Genomic DNA, 12,857 nt, shown 5'->3' with positions numbered 1-12,857 from the left:
GAAAACTGAACAGTATGGATTACTGTAGACAAATTATTTTAACAATTGCTTTTTTACTAGGGAGATATTTAGAAATAGGTTTGGAAAAGTGAACAGCAGCTGCTAGGTTACTTTTCAAGTGCACATAGATTTTGCCTAGGTGCTCCCTCAGGTTTTTTATAAGTTAACCAAGCATTAACACACCTAGTACTTTCTCATTCTAAAACCTAATATATCCACATCTTGTTCAGAAAGACCCCTGTGAGGTGTATCAAAACCGATTTCTGTCAACAATCCAAATAATAAGCACCTGCACTTGGGAAGCCTGCTGGGAACAAATGCATTTACATGCTTTTTAGACGTAATGTTATTGGAAACATCGTCTCATCTGGGAATTCACAGTATGTGGCAAACATTCATATTTATAACAATATCGTAAAGAAATTAAATACTACCCATATTCATGTCTTTCATGTATACCGAACCCAACTATGGACCCAACTCACTTGTGCTGGAAAAAAGGAAGCCTTAAAATTTCTCTGTTTTTAAATTTATGACATTACACACATATAAAAATACATTTCATAGACACTACTGAGTTCTAGTTTGGTGACTATGCTGAAAAAAGCCAGCTAATGATACAGGCTTATATCCACAGGCTTCAAGAGCATTACATAAAACTCCTTTATATCAACAATTTTAATTGAAATTAAAAATTAAACTGAACATCAAAACATTGTCACATAACTATGAAAATACTTAAGTTGCTACTTCCATTCTACCCTGTTTTTTCTGGGTATTCATCTTTTTCACACTCACAGAAAACTTTTCACTTTAGAGTATATGGAAAGTTTTACCATTACATAAGTGATTTTCTTGAGTTCTACAACTAAAAATTTGTCCAGCTGACATATGACAGTCAGTATTGAAAGTCCTCAATGACCAGAAAGAGGAAATCCAGAAATACAGTCAAATTAAATGTTTTCAGAGCTTAGTACTATCAGATTTCTAACTTAATCTGAATTGGCTTTTTTTGCATATCAATCTAAAACTACTTAAAAATATGCAGAATAACTTGTTTTTAAGGATTTTCTCACTGACTCCTTCAAACGGTAACATTTTTATTTTATATGAACTCAGAAAACCAGATGTATTATTTCAATAATTAAGGGGCATAAGAGACCCATATTCATCACTAGAGTGATGTAAACCAACATGTACATAAACAGAAGGAAGCACAAGGCATTTAGCTCCTTTTCCTAATTTCAGCATGGAAATATTTTTGCAGACTATTTAACTAGCAACTACAAAATTATAGCCAGTTATTTAATTATGATTTTAAAACAGCTACTAATTTCATTGAAGAAAGTGAAGCTGTCTCTTCACAGGTCCAAAGTTTTTTCAGTATTTTGCTCTCAAGGGTCTTTCAAAGTCAATCTAATGTACATTTTCCTGCTGTGAATGACAAAGGCATTACACAGTAGAGGGAAAAAAAGGCAAGTTGTACTGATAGTTTCCAAAGGTATTCCGAAAAAGAGCAACACCATTTTCATTTGTAAGTCTTTTTGGATGACTGCATAAAGAGAGGAAGCACAGTCCTATCTTCCAAATAAAACAGAGCTCATGGATTTGCCAAAAAGGGCCTATGAAGATATTTCCAAGCTAGTGGTACAGTATAATGTTGGAAGTATCGTACAAAAACCAGCTTCCTGATTAAGTTTAGCTTCAAAGAAGCAGATTTTCACATGTGAGGAACAGTCGTTTAAGAAATTTTAATTCCTACTATTCAAAACAAAATAATAAAAACATCAGCAATAACGATGCTGGTGCACATATATATTATACGTATAATATATACATACATATATATATATATCATGTATATATTATATGTAAAACATTCACTTATAATAAAGAGTTGGTTAGTTTTTTGGGGTTTGGGTTTTTTTAAAGAGTTTTGTTTTAAACACAAATGGGGAAAACCAGGTAAAAGTTACTTGTACTCCTGTGAGTTCTAAGAATAACACTGTAAGCACCTTTGCCGCTGAAAAAAAGGTTTTCTATGGTAAATGAATAAAACCACCAGAAAATCTGCAGGGCTAATTCTTTTCCTGAGGTGCAACACAAAGTCCACAATACGTTTTTTTCAAATTATCTAGAACCCAGGAGTCTGCACTGTGCATTAAGTGCTACAAACGCAATTTCAAATCCAACACTCTCAAAATTTTATAACTGTACAGTCACAGAATTGATATCATCAGAGAAGACACATCTAAACAACTTCTGTTTAGTAGGACTCTGTCATTACCAAAGCTACACTTTTAGCTAAAACTTTGTCTCTGGAAATTGAAGGACACTAAAACAAAAGGACAAATTAACGTTTCTTAAAAATACAGCACAAATATGATACACGCATCCTCCAAGGACTTAAAAAAAACCCCAAACCAACAAACAAACAAAACAAAACAAACCCCACACAAACCAGTAAGCAGATGACTCCACATCCTACTAAAATTCAGGATGTGCAAATTAAATCTTATGACATTTTACCTCATAGGACCTCTATACTAAACAATGATATTTGTCCTCTCAAAAACAAAACCAAAGCCACCTGTATTTACAACTTCATCATTTACAATTATTAATACAACTGTACTGATACAATTTCACCACAGGGAGATAACCTACAAAAATCCAATTTTTGGGTAGCCTTTGACTTTTGTTGTTTGCAGAGATGTGACCCCAAGAACCAAATTCCACAGAGCTGCCACAGCTGAAGCGCTGTCCGTGGTAGAAAAAGGTTTCCCACAATTCCAAGTCCCTGGAGTTTACTGGATTTCTAAACTCTAACAGACACTCCAGCCCTGGTCCCTCAAGTAATAATTTCAGAAGCAAGATGATAACATTTAGCACATCATATTACACACACTAAATGTCAATGTTGTCTTTTGATTCAAGTATAGTTTCTGTTAACAAAAGACAGCAAGAAAGCCTCACACAAAACTATCATATTTTTAACATATCTAAAATTACATGACCCAAGAAGGAAAACTGCAATTCATTCCAGTACTTTCCAATTTTACTTTTCTGCATGAAACACATCATATACAAAATCAGAGACAACAGTAATAGATACACAGTTCCTTAAGCATTTTAGTATCATAAAATATCTCTAAGTTCAGCTTCCAGATTTCACATTCATATTCAAATTCCATATCTGGGAAAAAAAAAAAAACTGTGCAAATCTCCACCAGTACATACCGGGCTCAATAAAAAAACATTAATAAAACATGAGAGAGTTTGAGTTTTTTAGCATGAGAAAGAGAAATCTCCAGAAAAACCTTATAGCATCATTCCAGTGCCTAAAGGGAATCTACAAGAAAGCTGGAGAGGGACTTCTCACAAGGGCATGTACAGATTGGACAAGGGATAATGGTTTTAAACTGAAAGAGGGCAGGTTTAGAGTAGATAACAGAAATAAATTCTTTATTTTGAGGCACTGGAACAGGGTGCCCAGAGAAGTTTTGTTCAAGGCCAGAATGGATAGGGCTTCGAGCAACCTGGCTGGCTGAAAGGTGTCCTCCCCCTCCCCACAGCTGGCAGATAGATCTAGATGATTTTTAAGGTCCCTTCCAATCCAAGTTATTCTATGATTTTATGATGTTACCTTGAACTATAAATGAGTTATGTGAATTTAAGAAATTGATGAAATGGAAAGAAAGGTTATCAGCATTAAACTACATTCTATTGTTATTTGGTTGTCTTTTCTAACATACAGGTATTTCACTAACCTTTGTGATTTGTAGGTAGACAAAAACATAATAATCTAACTTAAACACTGTGGCCATCTGAGTAAAATTCTGTATTTGAGTTAGAGAAAAATACCTAGCCAGTTTCTGAAATTATGGATTACCTGGAGGTAAATCGGGGTCAGGAGAAGCAGACTGCTGAACTCGTCGTGATTTTACTGCTGATTTCATGCTTTCAGTGGTACTGCGGTTTGTTGAACTGGAACCACAACTTTCGTGGTCTTCCTGCTAGAGGAAAAGAAAACAGTGAAGTCAACCAAACAGAAAGAAAATAAACACGGGGAGAATTTGGTAAAGGTTCTGTAATTTCTGTTACTGTTTTTCCATCAATTCAATCCTGTGCTACAGAAGTTGACACAAGACTTGCTGAACAACATAAAATTAAAACTTTCACTACCTTTAGCTTAGAAAAGAAACTTGTCATTTAAATATTTATTTCAATTGAACTTATTTCTTCTAGCTCCATTTCTGCTGAAACATTCCTTCAGTGACAGAGCCCCGTGGATTACCAAGACAAGTATGAGAAACTACCTAACTGTATGGGCTTATATGCCTACTCATGAAACCACCTCAGATGGCTCTAAGATGTCAGACTCAAATCCTTCCTAATACTGCTAAATGAAGCTGAGCCATAAAGCAAAATATTTTTGCAGACTTCTAGAACAGTAAAACATGACCCCAGAAAAGATAAATGAACTGAGGGCACCTGCTCCTCTTGAGCTTCTATATAGTTCATTCAACATAAGGATTTCAGAAGCAGAACCATGGCTCATAATTCCAGAATGTGATATAAGCCTTTCATGACGAGATTTGCAGACACAAGAAAACATTAATTAGCTGAATCTAGGATTTTGAATAAACCAGTAGTATTCCCATTTCATTCCAGAATGACAGTTTAACTACAAGGCTCAAGTGTAAGAAAGCCAAGAGAAGTAATGCAAATATTCTTGTAAATGTATTAAAAGAACAGGTTAAAGAGGATGCAAACACAGCTTTTGACCTAAGCCAAATTACTTTGATAGACACAGACTCTTGCAGAAAAAGTGAAAAATGCTTTCTGGGTCATGATCATATCACACAAAAAGAAGCTTTGGGGAACAAATGTCAAATAACACAGTATGAATTATAATATTCTTAAGTCCTCTTAACACCAAAGGCAAGCAGCTTAAATTGTGCTGTGTTTTTGTACAGGACAGATCATGTGTTTTCCCATGTGCTGCCTGGTATTTCTAATAATCTCAGAGAAATTACAAAAGGGAATCTTCACATTGCTTGCTTTTTGATGTGGAATTTTTCTTCTCATGAAAAAAAATTAATACATGCAATGATACATTTCAAAAGCATGTCTACAACTTCAAAAGTAACTCAAGAGATTTTTTTTCTTTCCACTCTGTACTTAGAACAACAAAATCGGGAAACCCATTTCACTAAGAAAAAAATAAAATTAAATTAAATAAAAATAAAAATAAAATAAAATTTAAAAAAAGCAATATAATCTTAGTCAGGGAAAAGTAAGATATAAGACAGAAGCTTTAACTTACTTGGGGCAATTGAACAAAACAGATGTATTCACACATCAGAAGACTAGATGATAGCTTCTAAAAGCAGGATGAGTTACCATAAAGGATTTGAGATTTTCCAGTTACTAATAGGGTGTTGAAAAGCAAGCTGTTGGTTTTTGGTTTTTTTTTAATTTATGGTTATTTAGCCATTTTAGTCATTTTGAAAAGCCTCATTCCAGTGCATAAAAATCCCATTATGGATTTTGAGAATTATCTCTGTTTAAAAAAAAATTGTTTGTTTTCTCACGTCTGACAAACTTCTGATACTTTTCATAAAAGAATGCAAGTTTCCTGGAGACTCTCTCTGAACTTCTAACTATGAAGTAATTTCATTAGAAAGCCACCTCTCTCTTTAAGGCATAAAGAGACAGACATAAAGCAAGAGTTTAAGCTTTCATTAAGCCCAAGGGGATGGAAGCTGCTTCTTCAACATATATTTTGTAACCAGCAGAGCACAACTCTCCTTCCTCTCCAGTTTACTGAGAAAACTTAGATTATACACTCTTAATCTAAAATTCTTGAAATAACTTTAGCTATACTCTTTCTTGGAAACTAGTTCACATGTAGCACAGAAATATTTTCTGAATAAGTGACTACACAATTATTTATGTTTTGAACTTGCAGAAAAGCCCAAGCTCAATTAGCACATTTCCTTCTTCCCCAAGCTCACTCATGGATTGCACAGAATGCTGCACTGCAGCTATTTAATGGCTTGGTCTGACAGGAGCACATTACACTTGACTTTTAAGATTTTTGTCAGCTACAAAACAAAGAGAAGGCAGAAGAAGGGAATGGGGAAGTCCTTTCTCTGAAGTGTTAACTCCATCAAGCCTGATTACATTCAGGTCTAACTTTTCTAGCTACATACATGGTCAATGCATGTTCTCAAAACTTAACAAAATCTATGCAATATTTTTGAATATTATGAGCAAATAGTAAGAGTGGTTTAAACTTCTGCCCCTTTCAGAGACCTAGGAATAAACACTAGCACTTTGGCTTCTGAGGGCCCATTGATTTTTTTAAAGAAAAGGGGAGGAGAATCCGTAATTTTGAAACAAAGTCTCAAATCTCAACCTATAAACACACTATATACAATAAGCTTTTATACTTCCCTGAGCTACAAGTCTGTTATGATGGAAAATGGTTGTAAATCATTTACAGCAACCTGGATCTAAACACAAACAAAAATGTACATGCTCCACAATGGTGCCAAAACAAATATATCTCAGAAATACACCTGTGCGACTTAATCCATATAAAGTAAGAGTACACCTACACTTATGAAGAATTCAACCTGACTGACATCTGAAAAAAGAACGTTGGTTTGGTTTTTTTTTAATCTGAGATAACATCCATTCATTTCCTTACAATACATAATTATCAAAAATATTTTTGGGAGCTGCAAGAGTTGATTTTGGGTTTTTTGAACACGAACATACACACCATTTTTCAAAACAGTTACTGATATTTTGTAAGCCAAACGTATTCTCCAATTAATGGAAGATAAGAGTGGCCATGAACTTAAAAAAACTACACTCCTAAGTACACATACATCCAGAAGGTTTCTGTATCTGCACATTTCTGCTCAATGTTAACTTTAAGAGCATACTATTAATTTCTCAAACATGTGGTTGTCTCATAAGCCCAGAAGTAAAACATGTTCATTAAAGAGATGGGGAAAGTTCCAAGGAAACTGCCAAAACTAGCATAATTATGAAACTATTTAAAACTGGAACCAACTAGAGTCACACATTGTGTCTAGATCACAGTGATGTCATCAGAAACACCCAGCCAAAAAGCACTAAAATTACCGTGCTCCCATAAATCCACCTCACACCAGATGACAAACATTTAAAAGTTGAAGTAAAAATTGTTATGGTGGTGGGAAGGGAGTTAATATTCTAAAAGTGCTAATAACTATAGTTATGGTATGAGATTTAGTAAGTGTCCATTCATTTTATCATTAATGACAGTGATTCCAAACAATAGCCACATCAGTGGAAAACTAAAAATACTCATGATAAATCTAGAGAGATGATTTCTAAATACGATAACTCATTTACAAAAGTATCTTTTCCCACTAGCTTGTATCGTAAGTAAAGCCCAGAAAACTTTAATTTGAACAAGAGGTCCTGTTTTGGGGTGTTGTTCTGCAAATACAACAAATACAATTTTGCACAACCAGACTCCTTTTTCACTTTTGACAGATGTGTCAGATGCAGTAGTATGCTGAAGTGTTTTTATGAAGCATTATGGTTAGTTCTAGAACTATGCAAGTAGTAAGTAACATGCTAGAATACCTAGTCATAAAGTTATGTTAGAGTTCCTCAGTCAATTTTCTACTGCAATTTAAAATCATTATTGCAAGGTTTAGAGCAAATTACAACTGACAATATCTGAACACATAACAGATGAGGTTTATTTTAACCTTTTCTAATAAGTGGAATTTATCATCTTTGTTCATTATTCTTTCTTTTGTTCATTACGCTTCCCAAATTCAAAATAGTTTTCTCCTTAAAAAAGACATGCTCTCTTTTTAAAACACTACTGATAGGATCCTTGAGGGGGTGAAGGAACAGGCTGTCAGGAACTCAGTGAGATCCAAATGGAAACGCTGAGTACTGGAGCACCCAGGATAAAGATCCTCTGGAGCTGCAGACTAACAGCCAAACCGCTCGAGAGCAGATCTTCAGAAATCAATCTGAGGGTCCCAGGGGGAAGCAAGCTGCCCAAGACAGCAGCATGTCCTTGCTGCAAAGGCCAACTGTGTGCTGGGCTGCATCAGCAAGGGTGGAGCCAGGGACACAACTATTCTTGTCCCTTAGCTCCCTGTGAGACACTGTATGGAATACTGCACCCAGCTGAGGGCTCTCCAAGACACTCCAGAAGCAGATCTATAAAGGACCACCACGGCGGTCAGGGCACAGGAGCAACCTCCTGTGCTCTCTCTCAGGGGAGATTGAGACAAATTAGGGTTGTCCAGCCTGGAGAAGGATGATCCTTACTGCTGCTTACAGCTACGTATTGGGAGGGTGCAGAGAAGTGGGAGCCAGACTGTGTCTGTTGCCACTCATCTTTTCATGGCACAAATCTGAACTGTGCAATTCCAAGCAGGGCACTCTCTTTTTCATCATTTGGAGGGTGATCAAGTATTGAACTGGCTGCCCAAAGAGGTGGTAGAGTCTCAGTCCTTAGAGTTACTCAGCACTTTGCTGGCCAAGCCCTGCAGCAACCCATTCTAATTAGACTTGCTTTCAGCATGAAGTTGAACTAGATCATCACCAGAAACCATTCCAAACTGCACTAGGATTCCTCTGCATGTGGAAATGAAACAAAAAGTAATACAAATTTTTAACAATACTATCTTTAAAATACACAAGTTTCACTAAAATGGTAAGCACCATCAAGATCTTGCTTTCAAAAGGATATCTGGTTCTTTTCCACTGCTACACAATTGCTAATACGCATTACACATAAACAGATTCATCCTGCACTTCTAACCTCACAACAACACTTCCTCTGGGTAACACAGGTTAAGCACTGCTCAGAAATCAGTACAAAAATTAATTTTATTATTTTTTTAACAACAGCAAACTGGAAGCATAATACTGAAACAGAGAAAATCCAGTGATCCATATATGACATCTGTACATCTTTCGCAAGGTGTGATTTAATAGTCTAACACACATTCACTTTAAGATTATGTAAATATATGTATATATTTCAAAACTATGACAGTGTAAAATACTGAAGACAATTTAGCCAAATCAGGCCGTGTTCCAATTTTGCAGAATAATTAAGGAATTCAGTATCACATATAGAAATCATAGTTTCTAGATATATACTTTCAAAAGACTATTTGAGACTGCTCTTTTTTTTTTTTTTCACTGTAACAAAACTCAATTCTAAATATTTTCAAATCACATATCTCAGAGTGAGTAGTCAGAGACAGCTGGAAAGAAGAAGATGCTGGAAAGTTGTTTTTTTTTTTTTTTTTCTACCAGAGTTTTTTTCAGTACTATTTCATGTAGAAATACATCAAAAATAAACCCTTAATATTATGTCCAAAACTATGAAGGAGAAACACCAAGGAATTTGAGGCAGCAATGCAGGGAGTGGGGCAAATAAACAAAGTTTAAGTCTGGTTAAGCAGAACAGACAAACTGGAGCAATCAAGAAACAATTTAAACAAGGTGTCAGCCTCTACGTACATCTTGTTGAATATGACACTGGCTGATGTTAAATTAACAGAAATAACCAGCAGTGATAACCTACAAGGCACATTTAAGATACCTGCATTAGGTGAGGGTGTTACATCCACCTCCCACCATTAGCATGAGTGTTGTGTTAATTCTACGTTAGCACAGCAAAATAGAGCTCCAAAATAGAGGTACAAGTTAAAAATCCACACAAATGTTGTGGATAGGCTAAAAAGCTGCCACAGCAGCCCCAAAGGTAAGCCAGGAAGCTTTGTAAGGAAACTGTCGCACTGATACCAAAAAAACGTGTCCCATCTTCCTATTGATTTCTGGATGACAACACCTCTCTGTGATGTTGCTACTGTTTTGATTAGCTGATTATCCAGGGTATTTGAAAGGAACGTTCCTTTGTTTACAAGAAAAGGAGCTGTCATGCGCCTGAAAGCCTATGGTGATATGGTCATAGAGCCAAAGATAAATAGAACAGGCTGTTCTCACTAAGTGGTTCTCAGAAATATACCCCAGTTTCTCAACACTCAAGACAGAGTAACAAATAAAATGACTTTGCAAGTTCTTTTTGATGGGAGTTGTACAAATATCTTCTTTCTATTGTGTAAAGAAAGTTATAATATAAACTGTTAACTGATCATCTAGTAAAGTTTCTGATACACTTACTGTAGTTTTAAAAAATTATGAGGCCACCTACCATGATGTAAGTGCTCTTTAATAGAAATAAACATTTCAAAATTACTTTCCTGCAATTTCTCCTAGGATAAGCTTTTTCAAGATTTCATTCTCTCGTGTTACACAAAGTTTGTGCAGTGCTTTGCTTGGGGGAATATGGGTGGGGTGGTGTCAATTCTGTAACATTATTCCATTATTCTGCATTTAATATCAAACAAAGTGAAGTCTGACCCATGATTAGAGTTCTCAAAATTACCAAAAAAAAAAAAAATCACCACACCACCAACCCCAAAATAAGAAATATTACAGTAGCAACTGGCAGCTATACTCAATATTTGGCAGCACTGTAGAAACAAAGAAATAGAAAAAGTCAGTTCTGGAATGTTTGTTCCACAGAAGTCATAGAACAGTGCATAGAACTCTAACTCAGTAACTCACACCAGGTTGACTGAAAGGAAAATTCAAGAGGAAAGACATAGCAGAAAGGTGAACTCTTTCAGAAAAAATGGTAATGTGGGCTAAAATGGGTCATTCTGGCCCATATATTCTCTGTGACTGAAAATGAGAAAGTAGAGTGACTGAGACAGTTTAACCCTAAACGATTGGGAGAAAAGAATGACACAAATATGCTTAGAAGAACAGACTGAAACCTAAGAGAAGAGAGAAGTGGCCTGCATTTCTGTTCTCTTTTCCAACTTGAGTTCAGAAACAAGCAAATACTATAAAATTAAGAGTGATAAAAGAACAGATACCGATTTCAAAAATCTCTTGAAAATTAAGTCAGAACAAAATAGGATATATGTTTCAAGTTTAAACAATTTACCTCCGTACATGAAAACTCCAGACCAAAACTCTGACTGTTCCACTGTCATCCAGCCTAACACACAATTTGGGGCCTGTTAGAGAAGCATCTCATCCTCTTCCAGGTCCAGCTGTTGAACCGGGCAGCAGTACAACAAACATACATTTTTCTTACACCACCTGCTTGCATTTTTGCGTGTGCTATTCTGGAAGACACTGTACCAAAGACTGGACATACTCCCATCCTTGTTGCAGGTACCTTAAAATATTTGGAAGAGTTGAGAAGTACTTCTCCAGCATTTATCAAGTCTGTTCCTGCAGTGTTCACCATGACATCAAAATACCACTGTAAGCATGGCTCAGTCACATCACTGATTCATTAAATAACACCTGGCAACCATTAGCAAAAGTTTGATCCATTCAGGTCACTCTCATACTCTCTTCCACCTGCCACAGGGCTAACACTGGTCTCCAGCACATTTCAACCTGCCCCAGACTTCACCAACACATCACTTTCCTTTGTGGTGGTAGATGATTGATGGTATTTGTTATTTGTTTCCCTGCACATTTCTGGTGGGTTGTAGCTCAGCTCAGTTTCACACTCTCTTTAGAGGGTACTTTCCCCTAACACATTTCCTACTGGATTTTATTAGAAAGCCAGACCCCATGCGCAAGAATTCTCTCCACCAAGCACCTGCCAAGGATGTAGTAATCATTTTTATTACTAAATAACTTTGCCACCCACTTCCTCCACCGAAAGGTAGAATACTGTCCAGACCAAATTTTCTCCTAATCCCAAACACTACTGAGCAGACCTACAGCAGGGTCCCAGCAAATTGAGTAATCCTCAGCTCTCAAATTTCCATCATCGCAATAAACCTCTGATATATAACAGTGAAAAGCCTGAGGCACAAAGCTTTGCCGGGAGAACTTGCTATCCAAGCTCTTTGCAGTGCTGAGCATCATTCGGCTAGTGCTGGGGATGGAAAGAGAGCAAAGAGGTAATGAAATGGCAATGAATAATACATGCCAATGTCAGAAAGAAGAGTATACCCACCAGGGTCCCTCCAGCTGCTATTGATTTTCTCAAGTGTTTAGGTTATGCTTACAGTGACTAATTCTCCATTAAAATTGTTTGAAACTAGTCAGTAGGTTCAAATTTTCATGGGGCAGTGCAAAAAAAGCAGCAGAGAAGACTGAATGACAAAGTCATGCACATCTGGTTTCCTTAAGATTTCAATCTTAAAACCCAATGCAACTGAAAAGCATTTGAGTCAGAGATTTAAGCCTAGCAGTCCTGTCTTCCAAAGTTACTGTCCAAGATAGGTCCAAGCCAAATTTGGGTTTGTGGCCATTCTTCACAGAACCCACAATAGGGACATTTTCCCAAGGCAGTACTCTTCAGGACATTTTTGTCAGTACAGGAAGGCTGATGTAGAAAGATTTCTCAGCTATAGGCACAGGAGGACTGCAGCTTTCACAGCATTCTGCAAATTCAGAAGTATGGGCATTTCACTGAAGAAAAGTGAGATCTCAGCATATAATACAATCTACAGAAGGAAACTGCAACACCAATGTAACACTAATAAAAATTTCCTCTCCTTCTAAAATACTAAGCATGCTCTTTACAAAAATAACAGTAATGGCTTTTTTAGTGCTATGTTAAGACAAAGCTTCATTTTCTAACTTATTTCCAACAGTTCCTCTCATGTATGCTTCTCATACATTCTATGAATATACATGTAACACTATGTTATTGTATCATTACTATGTATGAATATTCAAACAGCTTTAAGAAAGTAAAATCTACTGAGTATATCTGT

The 12,857-nt window shown here is 36.2% G+C and overlaps 1 protein-coding gene across 1 annotated transcript in view; it reads right to left on the bottom strand.

Annotated features, from left to right (window-relative positions):
* VPS13B (vacuolar protein sorting 13 homolog B) overlaps positions 1-12,857 on the bottom strand; it is a 429,788-nt gene that overhangs the window by 379,986 nt on the left and 36,945 nt on the right. Inside the window, exon 5 of the mRNA XM_066334019.1 lies at positions 3,893-4,016. Coding sequence (XP_066190116.1) covers positions 3,893-4,016 — 124 coding nt within the window. The remainder of the gene's footprint in view (positions 1-3,892; positions 4,017-12,857) is intronic.

This window comes from Sylvia atricapilla, chromosome 1, assembly GCF_009819655.1.
Source record: "Sylvia atricapilla isolate bSylAtr1 chromosome 1, bSylAtr1.pri, whole genome shotgun sequence".
NCBI lineage: Eukaryota > Metazoa > Chordata > Aves > Passeriformes > Sylviidae > Sylvia > Sylvia atricapilla.
This window is presented reverse-complemented; position numbering and strand designations above follow the sequence as displayed.